At 68.1% G+C, this 16,523-nt stretch overlaps 1 protein-coding gene across 5 annotated transcripts; it reads left to right on the top strand.

Annotated features, from left to right (window-relative positions):
- Window positions 1–1,547: 1,547 nt before the first annotated feature.
- On the top strand, window positions 1,548–15,322 carry NUMBL (NUMB like endocytic adaptor protein). 5 transcript variants are annotated; one of them, XM_050928489.1, is made up of 9 exons: window positions 1,550–1,667; window positions 7,791–7,933; window positions 8,504–8,578; window positions 8,853–8,927; window positions 9,131–9,271; window positions 10,515–10,719; window positions 11,523–11,810; window positions 12,518–12,670; window positions 13,006–15,322. In XM_050928489.1, the coding sequence occupies exons 2-9, from the start codon at window positions 7,808–7,810 to the stop codon at window positions 13,668–13,670; spliced, it is 1,728 nt and encodes a 575-aa protein (XP_050784446.1). In that variant the 5' UTR covers window positions 1,550–1,667; window positions 7,791–7,807; the 3' UTR covers window positions 13,671–15,322. The 5 variants fall into 5 exon arrangements, with proteins under 5 accessions (XP_050784450.1, XP_050784446.1, XP_050784449.1 ...); XM_050928492.1 differs by having other exon boundaries at window positions 12,524–12,670; XM_050928490.1 differs by having other exon boundaries at window positions 1,551–1,667; window positions 11,526–11,810.
- The last annotated feature ends 1,201 nt before the right edge of the window (window positions 15,323–16,523 follow it).

Consider the following 16,523-nt stretch of genomic DNA (forward strand, 5'->3'; position numbering starts at 1 on the left):
GCACGTTCATCCCAGGGCTACAGCGCCCCTCCCCTGCTGCGCGGTGTCTCCTTTGTAGCCCAAACCCCCTGAGCCAACTTCATTTAGTTCAGCCCACAACTGGTTATCGCCTGGTTGACAGATGGGCACAACCCCCCACAGTCCAGATTCCTGGTCCCCACTCCCAGAGCTGGGGAGGGAACCCAGGAGTCCCGGGTCCAACCCCCCCCCCCGGTCTACCCAGCAGACCCTGCTCCCAGAGCTGAGGAGGGAACCCAGGAGTCCTGCCCCATGTAGGCTGTCGCGGTGCAGCCCAGTGGGTTGGAACGATGCTCTGGCCAGGCAGTGTTTTCATTGCCGTGTGAACAAACAGCCCCATCCCGGCTCAGAGTTCCTCCCCCCCCCCCCCCGCGAAGTCACCCCCCATGGCATCAGAGCTGGCAGTGCCATGCTGGCTATGGCATCACAGGCGAGCAGGCCGGGCTGTGCCAGGCTGCAAAGCAGCAGAGGAAGCTGGGATCCGCCGAGGGCCGGCCTGCGGGGTCAAAGCCCAGGAGTGGCGCGGAAGCAGGTGCCGCCGGCGCTCACTCTGGCTCACGCTCGGCCCCTTGGCGTGGCCCAGCTGCGGCCCCGGCTGGGCATGGGGCCGGGCCGGGATCGGATCAGGGTGCTCCAGAGTTAAAACCCTGGCACTGGGGGGGCCCAGCCAGAGACGTGGCAGCGGCTGGACCTCGCTGGTGGCTGCGTGTGGCTCCGTCTAGCCTGCGGTCCACTGCCCTCCGTCGGGTCTGAACCAATTTAAGGGCGTCCACACACACAGAGCCGCCCCCACCTGTATCGAACGGCACCGCTCGCGGCACCGGGGCTTGTCCCAGCCGGGAGAGGGGCCGGGTTCCAATCCACACTGGCAGCACCCCGAGGTGGGGCTTGTCTCTGTGGGCGATGCAACGGGGTGAGGGGCAACCCTGCCCAGCTCTGGGGGGGAGTAAGGGGCCTGGTGGGGCGGGGGCTATCTCCCACTTGCTCTGGGCAGGAGCACCAATAGGTCTGGGTGAGACAGGGTGGGGGCAGTGATGGATCTGGTCTGGGGGTTCGTTGTTCGGAGGAAGGTGGCCAAGCGCCAAAGGGGTCCCCCTCCCCCGCGCCTCTTACCCCCAGGCCCAGTCTGGGGGCCAACCCTTGTGCCTATCAAGGGATGGGAGGTGTATTTGCATATGCATGAGCCTGGGGGCCAATGGGAGCAGGCTGAGGGACTCTTGGCCAGAAAAAAAGGGGGTTAGGTCAGTGCAGGCTTATTTGCATATTAATGAGCCTTGAGGCCAATAGGAAGAGAGCCGGGTGGGGGAAGAGGCAGTTTGTAAATAACGGAAGGGAAGGAGGGAGTGGTGGTCAATACAGAGTCTATTTGCATATTCATGAGCCCACAGCCAATGGGAGGGTAGCTGAGAGGCGCTGGGAAAGGGGAGCTCAATAGAGGGGGCGGGGCCGTGAGACCTCGCGCACGGGAGGGCGTGGTTGAGCGGGTCGCTTGTTTGCATATTGATGAGGCAGGGGCGTGGCCAGCGGCTGGAATGCTCCCGGGGAGGCGGCGGCGGCGCGTGCGTGCGACACAGTAACCAGGGGCCGGGGCCGGAGCCGGGGGCGGCCGGGGGGGCCGCTCGGTGCCTGCGGAGCCAGCCAGCGCCCGGGTAAGGGGGGCCCGATCCCCGATCCCCCCCGCCTTGTGCACTTTGCATCTGCCCCCCCCCGCAAACGTGTCTCGGAAAGGGGGGGCCCCGCTCCGAAACCCCTGCCCGCCCCGGGCCCCCCTCCCCGAGTGGCGGCTGCACGGGGGCTCTGGCAGAGCGGGACCCCCCCGCCCTTCCTGCATCTCTCGGGGGGGGGGCAGACCGGATGGGTTATTAGCCTGCGGCATGCTGCGGGGGGGGAGTTCTGGGGTCCCCCCCAGCGCTGGTGCCGGGTCCGAGAGGGGAGGGGAGGGGAAGTGAACTACTGAAGCCTGGGCTGTGGGCCTGCCCCCCCCCCCCCCCGATTATTTTCTCCAAAGCCACATACATGAGAGCGGGATCTGTGCCCCCCCTGCCCCCCCAGGGCTTTTGGGTCGCTCCTTCCCTAGGCCTGTGGAAACGGGGGGGTCTGAGCCTCGGGTCAGGCTGGGGAGGGTGATTGATTTTTGCAGAGCTGGAGTGGGGGGAGGCGTCAGTGCTGGGAAAAGGGAAATTCTCCCGCCCCCCCCCCCAGTAAGGAGGGAGCCGCAGCGGGGAGAAATGTCCTTTATTTTCCTAGCGTTTTGCAGATCTGGCAGCACTGTGGTTCGGGGCCTTGCGGCGGGGGGGCTGAGCGCTGGCAGATGGCGCGGGCTGGGCGATCGATCCAAACCGCACTGGAGGGATCAGTCGCCCGGGGCGCCCCTTTGCACGGCCCCGCCTGGCGCGCTTGCCGCCCGTGGGCCGTGCGGGCTGGGCCCGGTTCTGGATCGGAGTTGGAGGGGAGATGTGATGCTGTCCGGGGGGGGAGGTGCGGACAGAGGAGCTGGTGTCCGGGGGAACGGATTTAGGGTCTCCCCACGACCGTGCCCTGGTGCCCCCTTCGGCTGCAAAGAACCACCCGAGGTTGGCGCCGGTTACCCGCCCAGGGCGGTTTCCAGGGAGTGTGGACAAACCAGGGGACCTCAGGCCACCCCAGAACGGCCGGGGGAGCCTGGCACACAGGGCAGCTGCTTGCGTGGGCCTGTCCCTGGATGGGGAAGGGGCCAGTTCTCCCTCCCCTGAAAACAGCTGTGCCACCACGTCGGGGCGTGACCGAGCTCTTGCGGGAGTGCCAGCCCCGGCGGGGGAGGAGGAGATATTTGTCGCACCCAAACCAAGGGGGCTCTCCCCAGTGCAACCCCCCCCCGTCCCTGACCCCTCTGATCTCTGGCTCCTGCCCTGTAATTCCCAGGCTGGGGCGTGTTTGCTCTGGGAACAGGTGGTGTCTGCAGCCGGCCTGGGGATGTGACAGATTTTGCTGGGGACGCAAGGATATGGCGTATCCCTGGCAATGATCAAAGACACCCCCCCCCTTGCCTTAATCACGCGGCCCCTGGATGCCCAGTGATTCAGGAGCCCCGAGGGGGGGGCAGGGGAGCCGATGGGAGTTTACTTTGCAGCCTGGTGTCTGCCAGGCTGCTCGTGGGAGGCCTGCGCCCAGCATCACTTACCGTTCGGCTGCTGCGGTTCGAATTATTCCCCCGCTGCGGGGAAAGGCCTGGCTACCTGGGCCCCCGGGTGTCTGCGTCTGGCTCTGGGGAGGGGCTGGCTGCCATGGGCATTGGGGCCTGGGGCTCTCCCTCAGCTCTGGGCAGGCAGGTCGGTGGGTGGGGAACCCCGGCGTCGGGACTCCTGGGTTCGCTCCCCGGCACAGCGGGGCCCAGGCGTCGGGACTCCTGGGTTCGCTCCCCGGCCCGGGGGGGGCCCAGGACATGAAGGGCTCAGGAATGAGTGGTTGTCAGGTCTCCGTTCTTTGGTCGCGGAGCAGGGGTGACTCATAGACTTTAGGGTCAGAAGGGACCAATATGATCATCTAGTCTGAGCCCCTGCACAAAGCAGGCCACAGAACCCTACCCATCCACTTCTATAACAAACCCCTAACCTATGTCCGAGTTACTGAAGTCTTCAAATTGTGGTTTGACGTCTGGGAAGTGTTTTGAGGGAACGTTAGGAGGGTCGTGTTTCTGTGCAGTCCGAACAGATTGTGGAGCTTGGTCCTTGGCACGCCTGGAACAGCAGGGGAGAGCTCCCTGCGTAAACAACTGCCCCGCCCCAGAGACGGCTGCGTCTCGGTGCCGGGTCCCTGGCTAACCGGTCCCCGCGCCCCTCCCCAGAGACGCCTGCATCTCGGCGCCGGGTCCCTGGCTAACCGGTGTCTGCGCCCCACCCCAGAGACGGCTGCATCTCGGTGCCGTGTCCCTGGCTAACCGGTCCCCGCGCCTCGCCCCAGAGACGGCTGCGTCTCGGCGCCGGGTCCCTGGCTAACCGGTCCCCGCGCCCCGCCCCAGAGACGGCTGCGTCTCGGTGCCGGGTCCCTGGCTAACCGGTCCCCGCGCCCCGCCCCAGAGACGGCTGCGTCTCGGTGCCGGGTCCCTGGCTAACCGGTCCCCGCGCCCCGCCCCAGAGACGGCTGCATCTCGGCGCCGGGTCCCTGGCTAACCGGTGTCTGCGCCCCGCCCCAGAGACGGCTGCATCTCGGTGCCGGGTCCCTGGCTAACCGGTCCCCGCGCCCCGCCCCAGAGACGCCTGCATCTCGGCGCCGGGTCCCTGGCTAACCGGTGTCTGCGCCCCACCCCAGAGACGGCTGCATCTCGGTGCCGGGTCCCTGGCTAACCGGTCCCCGCGCCTCGCCCCAGAGACGGCTGCATCTCGGCGCCGGGTCCCTGGCTAACCGGTCCCCGCGCCTCGCCCCAGAGACGGCTGCGTCTCGGCGCCGGGTCCCTGGCTAACCGGTCCCCGTGCCCCGCCCCAGAGACGGCTGCGTCTCTGTGCCGGGTCCCTGGCTAACCGGTCCCCGCGCCCCGCCCCAGAGACGGCTGTGATTCATCCTGTCTCGTCTGTACGGACGTCGGGCTCTGACATCTCCCCGGGTGAACTAGCAGAATTCTCTGCTGCTTCCGCAGTGCTGAACTCGGCCGCTGTGATTGCTCTGTGCCTTAGTTTCCCTGTGCAGATGGGGTGCGAATCCCTGGCTTCCTGCCAGGTCGCCTCCCCTGTGGAGCCCAGCCAAGGTGGAGATGGGGGATGGGCTGTGGGGTTTTTCTGGAGTTCAGGGCCTGGGGCAGACGGTTGGCAGGGGGGCTGCTGGGGCAGGGTGGGGAGCTCGCCGCAGGGGGACCTGCAGGAAGCGCTCACGGTTCCCCGGCCCCGGTAGAGGCAGCCGCTGAGTTCCCCAGGGCCGACCTGGCTGAGCTCAAGGGATCCCAGACGCCGTCGGGGAGCCAACAGGAAGTTGGGAAACTATCTGGAATTATGAGCATCCGTTCGAGCCACGTCGGAGGCCAGCTGCTGCCGGAGCCTCCAGCCCAAGGGGAACAGCAGGACTCCTGGGTTCTCCCCTGGCTCTGGGAGGGGAGTGGGGGCTAGTGGTTAGAGCAGGGGGGCTGGGAGCCAGGACTCCTGGGTTCTCCCCTGGCTCTGGGAGGGGAGTGGGGGCTAGTGGTTAGAGCAGGGGGGCTGGGAACCAGGACTCCTGGGTTCTCCCCCAGCTCTGGTGGGGGAGTGAGGTCCATTGGTTGTGGGGGGAGAGAGTCAGGATTCTCGGGTTCTAGTCCAGGCTGTCAATGAGTCATCATGGGATTGGCCACATCTCATGACTCAGTTTCCCTGTGACTGGCATAGCCCCCCCCCCCCAAGTGGGTCAGGAGCTTTGGGCCGAAGCTGCCTTGGGCCCTTGCAGGTTCCCACAGAAATGCAGCTCTGCCCAGCTCACCCTGCGTGGCCACATCTGGAGCCGATCAAGGAGGGGAACCGGCCCTCAGAGCCCCGTGGAGCTGCCCCCGCAGGCAGGCCTGCGTCCCAGGCCGGAGCAGGTCCCCGCGCTTGGCTCTGCCCTGGGGTCCCTGCAGGCCACCCCCGGCACTGGGGTGCATGAGGGGCGGGGGGGGGGCCACCACCAGTGGCGACTGGCATGGGGGGGTTCTGGTGTCCCCAGAGTGGGGCCCAGCCCCCGGAGCTGTTGAGGGCGGACGACGCCAGCGGCTGTGCCGCACGGATCCCTGGGCGAGACGTCCGCTTGGCTCTGCTCCATGGGAGCAGTCGGGGCCGGGACCCCCCCAGCTCCTCCCCCACTTCCTGCAGGCTGGGAGCCAGGCACTGACTGGGCAGTGCCAGCCCCAGTGGCGGGGGGGGGGAATATTTATATCCCCCTCCCGGACCTGGCTTGAGCTCGGGGAGCTCAGCCCTTCAGGAGGCGGGCAGGCTGGTCTGTTACTGGAGGGGCTCTGGGGCTGGTCTGTTACTGGGGGGGCTCCAGGGGCTGGTCTGTCATTGTGAGGGCTCTGGCCCTGGCGGTTAGTCTGTCTTTGGGGGGGCTCTGGCCCGGCAGCTCTGGGGGCTGGTCTGTCACTGGGGGGGCTCTTTGCCCGGCGGCTGGTCTGTCATTGGGGGGGTTCCGGGGGCTGGTCTGTTATTGGGGGGGCTCCGGAGGCCAGTCTGTCATTGGGGGGGCTCTGGGCCCGGCAGTTGGTCTGTCACTGGGGGGGCTCCGGAGGCCGGTCTGTTATTAGGGGGGCTCCGGAGGCCAGTCTGTTATTGGGGGGCCTCCGGAGGCCAGTCTGTCATTGGGGGGGCTCTGGGCCCGGCAGTTGGTCTGTCATTGGGGGGGCTTCAGAGGCTGGTCTGTTATTGGGGGGGTCTCTGGGCCCGGCGGTTGCTCTGTCATTGGGGGGGCTCCGGGGGCTGGCCTGTTATCAGTTTGATTCTCTCTAGATTCACGCTGAGTTTCAGTCCGTCCCACCCCCGGTTTCCCCCCCCCCAGCCCAGACACTGTCCAGCCTGGTGTGGCTTGTCTGAGCCAGGGCCCCGACCCCCCAGGCCAGTTCGCCCTGCGCTTGATTTCCCCCAGGACGAGACCCCACATTCCCTTAGCCTGCTGGGGGGGTGTCTCCCCCCCAAGGGCTCAACACCCCAGCTCCCAGACACCCCCTGGGGAGTCCCAGCCCCACGCTCGGGGAGGGTATTGAGGGGGAGGAGATCGGGTGTGCAGGGGGGGTGGGGGCTGGGCAGCAGGTGGGGGGGAGCAGCTGAGGAAACAAACCCCTTTGGCCAAATGTTTGCCCGGCCCGACCTCCCTGCCCGGCTCCAGCTGGTGTTTGGGGGGTGGGGAGAGACCAGCTGTCGAGCCCAGTGCTGACTGGGGGCAGCTGCCTCCCTTGGGGGTGGGGGTGTTACCATGGGGCTCTGCCCCCCCCACCCTTTTGTTCTGGCTGCCACTTGGTTGTCTGGGGCCCCAAGGCCCCTCCCCCCGGCCCCTTTCCCCCCCGTCACAGTCCTGGCCCCCTTCCCCCAGCACTTCACCCCCCCAACACAGCCTGGCTGCTGCCCTTCCCCCCCCCGCCCCGGCCTGACCCGACCCCTCACAGCCCCCAAAGAACTCCCCCCGCCCCAGCCCGCCCATCTCCCACTACCAGCCACGGCCCCCCAATCTCCAGCCCCGCCAGTCTGCTTTGGGGGTTCAGGCCCCTGCCCCAGGGCAGAGTTGGTTTGATGCTGGTTTGCGGGGGGGGGGGTCCATCTAGGCCCCTTTTGTGCCCCTTGTTAGGAGCTGGGGGCATTGCATGGGGCACAGGCCAGCTCGGCACAGGGGGCTCACAGCAGATGCCCTCTGTGTCCCAGGGTCCCACAGCCCCCCCACCTCATATGGGGGGGTCTGTTCCCCCCCCGTGCAGTTGGTGTCTCGGGCACACACTGAACCTTGTGCTGTTTCGGGGCACCGGGGGCTGTCTGACGAGTGGGGGGAGCCTGGCTAGGGCAAGGAGGGGGTGAGTGTCTCCCAAGGGTGAAGAGGCAGCTTGTGTGAACTGGGAGGACCCCGGAGATGGGGTGCACATTCCCCAGAGCAGCCATGGACTAAGGCTGGCTGGGCAGAGGCACCCCTGCCCCCCACCCCCGAGAATGGTCCTTGTGTCCAGACAGGAAGCTCCTGGGTGCAGTCCCAGCTCCCAGCCCCCCTGCTCTAACCACTAGACCCCACTGCCCTCCCAGAGCCGGGATAGAACCCAGGCGTCCTGGCCCTGGGCATGTTTGCGGAGGGACCTGGAGCTCACACCCGTGTCCCCCCAGGCCCCGCCGGCGGCGCGATGAACAAGCTGCGGCAAAGCCTGCGGCGAAAGAAGCCGGCCTACGTGCCCGAGGCCAGCCGGCCCCACCAGTGGCAGGCAGACGAGGAGGCCGTGCGCCGGGGCAAGTGCAGCTTCCCCGTGCGGGTGAGTCAGACGGGTGGGATCACGCACGTTGGCACGAGAGTGGGTGAGTCCCACGAACTGGCATGTCTGGCACACCCTCCGCTTGCACACCTGTGCACTAGCATCTTACACACACGTGCCCAGTGTCATGCACAGGCTTGGCTCAACGGGGTGCACGCAGGTCCATGGGTACGCTTGGGCCAGGGGTTTACACACTCGGCTCACGCAGGCTGCAGGGTTGCACACTTGGCACATGTGGGTTGGGGCACACTCGGGCCAGGGGGGTTACCCATTCTGCTCTCTAAGGCCAGGGTATGCACGCTTGCCTCGCACATGTGGGTCGGGGGACACTTGGGCTGGGGGTTGCACACTTGGCTTGCACGCCCATGTTTGCAGTAACTTTCCTGTGATGCACACGTGTGCCCAGGATTTGCACATCCTCATCCCTCACACATGGGCCTGCTCAGCTCCTACCCCTCCATGCGGGGAACCCAGGAGTCCTGCACCAGGGGTGGGCGCTGGGCATGGTGAGTAGTGGGGCAATGGGATCTTGCCTGGGGGTGGCCTGGCTCTGACCTCTGCCCCCCACAGTACCTGGGCCACGTGGAGGTGGAGGAGTCACGGGGGATGCACGTGTGCGAAGAGGCCGTGAAGAAGCTGAAAACAGTGAGTGCAGCTGGCACGGTGGGAGGGGGGCAGATCTGAGCCAGATGCCCCTGGTGCCTCCCACTGGGGACCCCCAGCACCTCCTCCTTCAACCCCTTTCTGCACCCCGAGTTCCCCAGCACCCCCCAGTTACCTCCCCGCTAGCCCCGGGGGGCTGAGAGATTTCTATAGTCTCTGAACTGGTTCCCCCCAGCCGTGGGGCAGAGGGCTCAGGAGTGAAGGATGGGCTGGGGGGGGTTCTAGTGTCCCCCACTGACACCCCCCCCAATTGCAGAGCGGGCGCAAGTCGGTGAAGTCGGTTCTGTGGGTGTCGGCCGACGGGCTGCGGGTCGTCGACGAGAAAACAAAGGTAGAGGGGGCGCGGGGGGAGGGACTGGGGATTGTGGGGGGCACGGCTGGTGGGGGTTATGGGGCGGTGGGGAGCTGGGGGGGTCCTGCCATCCCCCCACCCCACATAGACTCGGGGAGCCCCACGGATGTGCAGAGTGTCCCCTTGGGCTGAGGCAGGGGGGATGTACTGCCCCCATCTTATGCCCCCCCTCCGCCCCCCAGGATCTCATCGTGGACCAGACCATTGAGAAGGTTTCGTTCTGCGCCCCCGACCGCAACTTCGACAAGGCCTTTTCCTACATCTGCCGCGACGGCACCACCCGCCGCTGGATCTGCCACTGCTTCCTGGCCCTGAAGGACTCGGTGCGTGGCCCCCCGGGTGTGTGCCTGCCTCGCACGTGTGCTGAACCTGCCACGCCCTGCACGCCTTGCACACACACTGCACCTTGCCTGCTTCGCACCTGCGCCCGCGTGCTGAACCTGGCGCGCCCACATGCCTCGCCCGCACGCCGCGCACATGTGCTGAACCTGTCACGCCCTGCACGCCTTGCACACACACTGCACCTTGCCTGCTTCGCACCCGCACCCACGTGCTGAACCTGGCACACCTGCACACCTCGCCCGCACGCCATGCATGTGTGCTGAACCTGCCACGCCCTGCACGCCTTGCACACACACTGCGCCTTGCCTGCTTTGCACCCACACCCGCGTGCTGAACCTGGCACGCACGCCTTGCACGTGTGCTGAACCTGCCACGCCCTGCATGACTTGCACACACACTGCACCTTGCCTGCTTTGCACCCACGCCCGCGTGCTGAACCTGGCACGCCCGCACGCCTCGCACGCACACTTTGCACGTGTGCTGAACCTGCCACGCCCTGCATGCCTTGCACACACACTGCACCTCGCACCCTTGCCCACATGCTGACACTTCACCTTGCCTGCTTGGCACCTGCGCCCGCGTGCTGAACCTGGCACCCCCGCATGCCTTGCACGCACGCTGCATCTCGCCTGCCTCGCACCTTCGCCCGCCTGCTGAACCTGGCCAGCCTGCCCGCCTCGCCCGCCCACGTACTGAACCTGGCATGCCCTGCCCGCCTTGCCAACATGCTGCACACCCCGCACACCTCGCACCCTCGCCCACCTCACCTGCCCGCTGCACCTGGCACACCTCGCACCCTCGCCCGCCCCACCTGCATGCTGCACCTAGCACGCCTGGCCGGCCGCTGCACCTCACATGCCTCGTACCCTTGCCCATGTGCTGCCACTGGCACGCCCACCCCACCAACGCGCTGATGCTTCGCACGCCCACCTCGCCCATGTACTGCAGCTGGCACGCCTGCCCCTTCTACCTGGCCTGCGGGATGCCCCTGACATGCCCGCCTCATCTGCCCGCTCACTTGCACGCCGGTGCTCACAGGCACAGTCCTTGCACAGGCAGCCTGTCTGCACCCGTGCGCTTGCTGGGTCTCCTGCACCCACCCGTGCACTCGCCCAGCCAGCTCCCCGTGCGCGCAGCCTGTGCGAGGGCTGCTCATGTCCCTGCGCGCTCACCTGGCCCCCGCGGCTCGGCACCCCCTGACCCAACTCTGCCCCCTGCCCGCAGGGCGAGCGTCTGAGCCACGCCGTGGGCTGCGCCTTCGCGGCCTGCCTGGAGCGCAAGCAGAAGCGGGAGAAGGAGTGTGGGGTGACGGCCTCCTTCGACGCCAACCGCACCAGCTTTGCCCGCGAGGGCTCCTTCCGCGCCCCGGCTGCCAGCCAGCCCGCCCAGCGCCAGCTCGTGCTGCGCCAGATCCAGGACAGGAAAAAGGGTGAGAGGGAGGCACCCCGAGCCACTGCCCAGCTCCAGCCGCCCCCCCGTGTCCCCCCCACCCCAATACCCTCAGCTCCTGACCGTCTCCGCCCACTCACCCCCCTGGGTACCCCTGGTGTCCCCCCCACCCCAATACCCTCAGCTCCTGACCGTCTCCGCCCCCCCACCCCTCTGGGTACCCCTGGTGTCCCACTTATCCCCAATGCCCTCAGCTCCTGCCCAGCTCCACTCCCCCATACTCTCATCCCCTCTCCAGCCCCCCCGTGCATGCTGGGAGGGGGCCACACTTGGTCTGAGGTGGGGGGGGCTTCAATGTGTTGAGGGAGGGATGGAGGTTCCTGGGGGCTGAGGGCGCAGGGGGGCAGGTGCCAGGGGAGGGGGCTGTCCTGGGGGGAGGGGCTGAGGGTGCTGTGGGGGCAGGTGCCGGGGGAGGGGCTGAGGGTGCAGGGGGGCAGGTGCCAGGGGAGAGGGCTGTCCTGGGGGGAGGGGCTGAGGGTGCAGGGGGGCAGGTGCCGGGGGAGGGGGCTGTCCTGGGGGGAGGGGCTGAGGGTGCAGGGGGGCAGGTGCCGAGGGAGGGGGCTGTCCTGGGGGGAGGGGATGAGGGTGCAGGGGGGCAGGTGCCGGGGGAGGGGGCTGTCCTGGGGGGAGGGGATGAGGGTGCAGGGGGGCAGGTGCTGGGGGAGGGGGCTGTCCTGGGGGGAGGGGCTGAGGGTGCAGGGGGGCAGGTGCCGAGGAGGGGGCTGTCCTGGGGGGGCGGGGAGGGGAACTACGGGGGGGTCTCACCCCGACTCCCTGTACCAGCAGAAGCCACCCCAGCCGCCGCCCCCTCGGCGCCCCCCGGCCCCGCCCAGCCGGGCAGCGTCTCCCCGCCGCAGGGGGCCACGTCGCCGGCAGAGAAGGGGGAGGGGGGCCCCCAACACGCCATCCCGCGCCGCCACGCGCCCCTGGAGCAGCTGGTGCGCCAGGGCTCCTTCCGCGGCTTTCCCGCTCTCAGCCAGAACTCGCCCTTCAAACGCCAACTCTCGCTGCGGCTCAGCGACCTGCCCTCCACCCTGCAGCGCAGGGGCGACTTCCAGGCCAGGGGCGCCGGTGAGCCGGGCGTGGGGCCGCCAGGCCTGGGGGGCAGGGGGCCGGCACCGGGGCTGGGGAGCCGGATGTGGGGCCGCCAGGGCTGGGGCGCCGGAGAGCCGGCCGTGGGGCCACCAGGACTCAGGGGCACTGGAGCCGGGTGTGGGGCCGCCAGGGCTGGGGGGCAGGGGGCCGGCACCGGGGCTGGGGAGCCGGGTGTGGGTCGCCAGGGCTGGGGGGCAGTGGGGCCGGAACCGGAGCTGGGGAGCCGGGTGTGGGTCGCCAGGGCTGGGGGGCAGTGGGGCCGGAACCGGAGCTGGGGAGCCGGACGTGGGGCCGCCAGGCCTGGGGGGCAGTGGGGCCGGCATCGGGGCTGGGGAGCTGGACGTAGGGCCGCCAGGGCTGGGGGGCAGGGGGCCGGCACCGGGGCTGGGGAGCCGGATGTGGGACCGCCAGGGCTGGGGGGCAGGGGAGCCGGGCAAGGGGGGCAGCGGTGTGGCTGAGCCAGGCACAGGTGGCAGCTGGGGCTGTGGGGGGCCAGGAGCATGGGGGAACTGGGTGTGGGGGGCAGCAGGTGCCATGGGAGCCGGGCGTGGGGCAGCTGGACCCTAGGGGTGGTATCTTGGATTCCGGCCCCTTAAGAGATGGGGGGCGTATTACCGGGGGCCACACTGGAACGGGGGGTGTTCAGTCCGAGTTGCCCCCCCCAACTCTACTCCCCCCCCCAGTGCCAGAGCTGGAGTCGACCCCGACTGGTGACAGCGACGGGATCAGCGCCCTCTGCAGCCAGATTGACGCCTCCTTCGCCCGCCCGCCTGCCGACCCCTTCAGCCCCACGGCCGCCAACGGCACCGCCTCCCCTCCTGCGGGACTCCCCCAAGGTACGGGCCCCATGTCAGGGCCCCCAGGTACTCCATGTGACCCCCAGGGGGTCACCCCCAATGATGCCAGGCCCCTCTCCTGGGGATTACCCCCGGGCATGCCCTGTATCCACACGGTGCAAGGTCACAGGGACAAGGTGCCCCCCACCCCAGAGAAAGCCGATCTCTGCTCTGGGCAAGAGGTCCCTGGGTACCAGCCTGTGCGCTCCACCCCAGAGGCAGCCGCATCTTCATGCTAGGCACGGGCTCCATAGGTAGACAGCCCTACGCACCCCGCCCTGGCGTTACCCACGGGAGTGGCTCGCTCCTGACATGGTTTTTCTCCTTGCTCACAGGGCCAGCGGCCTGGGGTGAGCCCGGGGCGGGGGCCCCTTCGCAGGCCCCCCCGTTCCAGCCCGGACACAAGCGGACCCCGTCAGAGGCCGAGCGCTGGCTGGAGGAGGTGGCCCAGACGGCCAAGGCGCAGCAGGTGGCCCCGCCCGCAGCAGCCGTGCCCGCGGCCCTGCCCGCCACGCTGCCCCCCTACCCCGTGAGCTACGACGCCACGCCCGCTCCCGTGGGCATGTTCCTGCCACCCCACATGCAACCGGCCTACGTGCCCGTGGGGGCCTACCCGTCGGCCGGGCCCTTCGCGGCACCCAGCGTCCCCGTGGTGGGCATCACGCCCTCCCAGATGGTGGCCAACGTCTTCTGCTCCGCCGCCCAGCTGCCACCCTCGAACTTGGGGGGCAAGGCCAGCCCCTTTCCCCCTGCTCTGCTGGGCCCCGCGCTGCCCCCTCCCCCCCAGGCCCGACCCAAGTCCAGCAGCGCTACCCCCTGGCCCCCGGGGTCAGGCCAGCCAGGGGCCATGGCCCCTCTGTCCCCCACCGCCCGCCCCGGGCCCAAGCCGGACCCGTTTGAGGCTCAGTGGGCGGCGTTGGGGGCCAAGCCCCCGGGGGGGGCCGACCCAGCCAACCCCTTCGCCGGAGACCTGCAGAAAACGTTTGAGATCGAGCTGTGAGCTGTGGGGGGAGCGAGCGGGGGTCCTTGAGCCCCCCACTACGGAACCGACTGTGGGGCCAGGTAGAGGTGGAGGATGTACAGAGACCCCCAACCCCAGTGGGACCTAGGTCACCTTCTTGCCAAACGGGGGGGCAGGCTGGGGAGGGGCCCCCAGGGCTGCTGCCCACCCCCCCAGCATCAACTTTGGGGGCTTTGCCTGGGGGCCGATGGGAGGCTGAGCGAGTGTCCCGGGCACTGGAAGTGGGACTGGGTCTGCTGAACTGCAGGGGAATGTGGGGGTGAGAAACCTCCCCCCCCTCCGCTGATGAAATAGTTAATGGGTCCCTGGCTGGCTGCAAGGGGGGTGCCTTGGGCTGGACGTTTAGGGGGCCTGGATGGGGGCACCTCCCAGATCCAGGGAGGATCAGGGCTAGACCCCCCCACCCAGTCTAATGGTCAGGCCTGTGGGGATGAGGCCCAGCAGCCCCGTGCCTGGGGGGGATGGGGGCAAGTTATGGGGGTGTGAGCAGAGGGAAAAGTGGGGGGCTGGGGCTGGGATTGCTCCCCTGCAGGGAGCTGCTGGGTGGGGGGGGGACTGGTTCTGGCCTTTTCACCCTGTAGTGGGGGGGGGTGTCACGGTGCACCAGCGCCACCTACTGGGGGTGCTGTGACCCCCCCCCGTCCCTCAGCATGGCCCAGATAGGGAGTCTGGGGTGAGGGGCAATGCTAACCTTAAATCTTCCGGGGGGAGCTTCCCCTCCATGGGAAAAAACACCCAGAGCTGGCGCTTTTCCTGCTCAGACCCCTGGCTTGGCCCGGCTGCGGGGGGTTTATGGGGCCCTTGGCTAAGTGTGGGGGGTGGGGGTTGTCCCTGGCTCTAATTTATTATCTTTGATTTTAGTTTGGGGACGGGAGTGGCCAGGGGGGTGGATCCTGGTGAAGATGGGAGAGAGGCTCAGGCCCGGGTGGGATGGATGGATGGACAGACGGACTCGACATGCCTCAGTTTCCCCGCCGCCTGCCCTCATCCTGGCTCAAATCAAAGCCCGTTTTTGGGGGGTGATTTATGTACCAGCTTGTCCCCCCTCCTGCTGGGCTGATGTAGGGGGGATGCTGTGGGAAACGGGGGGGGGGGGTTGGAGTGGGGCGACCAGACACCCCTCCCCCAGGCTGTGTGGGGCTGGGGGCAGGGCTGGACCTCTGCAGGGGGGCACCTGAGACCTCTGATCTGCCCCATTGGGCCTGAGCAGCACGGCCTGGATTCGCCCCCCAAGTGGGCACTGCCTGGAGGTGCTTCATGGGCTGTGGGGGGGCCTGCGGGGGCAATGCCACAGGGCCCAGCTCAGTGGATGCAGGAGGCCCCCCGGCCGCAGGACAGGAGGGTGATTCCCTGGGGCAGGGGGGCCGTGCCACGTTGTAGGTGCACAGAGCCCTGGGGCAGGTGCCAGGGGGCGGGGAGGGGCTGGTCCGTGCCCTGTGCCGACCAGCAGGAGGCGACGCCAGCCCGGGTGGGGGAGGGGGAGATTTTCTATCTTTATTTCCAAAAAAAGTTTTGTATCTAAAATAGCCTCCCCCCCCCACACGCCCGGTTTGTATGCTAGAAATAACTGCCAATAAAGCAATCCTCGCCTACGGCTGGAGCCTGTGCCCGGGTGGGGGCCCTGCAGCGGATCGGGGGCCTGTCAGGTGTGTCAGCCCCTGGGGGGGCAATAGGGGCGCTGCGGCTGGATTGCCCTGGGTCCCCCCCACCTGGCCCAATTCCAAGGCTGCTGCTCCCTTCCAACATCCCCTTCCTGGGGGCTGGGGGGGGGGGGCTCCTTCACTTTTTGTCCTAGACTGCGGTAGTGGGGCATTGCCTGGGGATTGTTAAACACCCCCAGGCCCCACCCCAGAGGTGGCTGCATCTCAGTGCCAGGCACAGGGGCCCCCTATAACCAGTCCCTGCGCCCCACCCCAGAGTTGGCTGCATCTCAGTATTGGGCAAGCGGGCACCATATAATCAGTCCCCGCGCCCCACCCCAGAGTTGGCTGCATCTCAGTATTGGGCAAGCGGACACCATATAACCAGTCCCCGTGCCCCACCCGAGATGGCAGCTTCTCAGTGCCAGGCACAAGGTCCCCCTATAACCAGACCCATCCCAATACACAGCCTCTTCCCCCCCTATCCTGCGGATACCCCAAATGGAGGGGCAAGTCCACACTGGGCTGCTCCTTTAGGGCGGCACTGGGGGGAGATGGGGCAGGACAGGATTGGAGCCGCCTGCCCCTTCCCCAGCTCATAAGGGGCATTGCCCCCCTCCAGCACCTCACATTCAGCTGGGGGGGCTGGACACAGGGCCTGTCCTGTTGAGCGGGCGCTGGCCCCAGGGCAGGGACTGGCTGGCTTGGGCCTGGGGCCTTTCCTCTAGGGGACACCGGGTGTGATGCTGCTGCTGGGTCTCAGCCCGCAGTGATGAGCCCTAGAGATCTCCCCATGGTGCCCGCACCTGGCCAGGCCCTGCAGCCCCACCTGGGGCCCGGGCCTGGTCTGCTGGAGCAGGCCTGGCAGATGCCTTCCTGAGACGCCAGCCGGTGAGGGCACCGCCGCTCGCAGCCGAAACAGCCCTGGGGGGAGGAGGTGGGCACCTCGCCCAAGACTCCCTCACACCTGTCCACCTCCTCCATCTGCATCCTCCAGGTCGCCCCTCTCCTGGGACCCCCCAGCCAGTACCCCCACTCCTCCTGCCCCCACGCCCGAATCTTCGGCTGCCCCACGGAGCCCTGGGGGTCCCAGCTCCTGGACCAGTGGCTGCGGTAGCCTCTGATGCCCAGCGGCACCATGGGGCAGGCCGGGAGAGCGCTCAGCAGTGGGGCTTGGGTACCATGGGGCAGT

Source organism: Gopherus flavomarginatus, chromosome 18 (assembly GCF_025201925.1).
Source record: "Gopherus flavomarginatus isolate rGopFla2 chromosome 18, rGopFla2.mat.asm, whole genome shotgun sequence".
NCBI lineage: Eukaryota > Metazoa > Chordata > Testudines > Testudinidae > Gopherus > Gopherus flavomarginatus.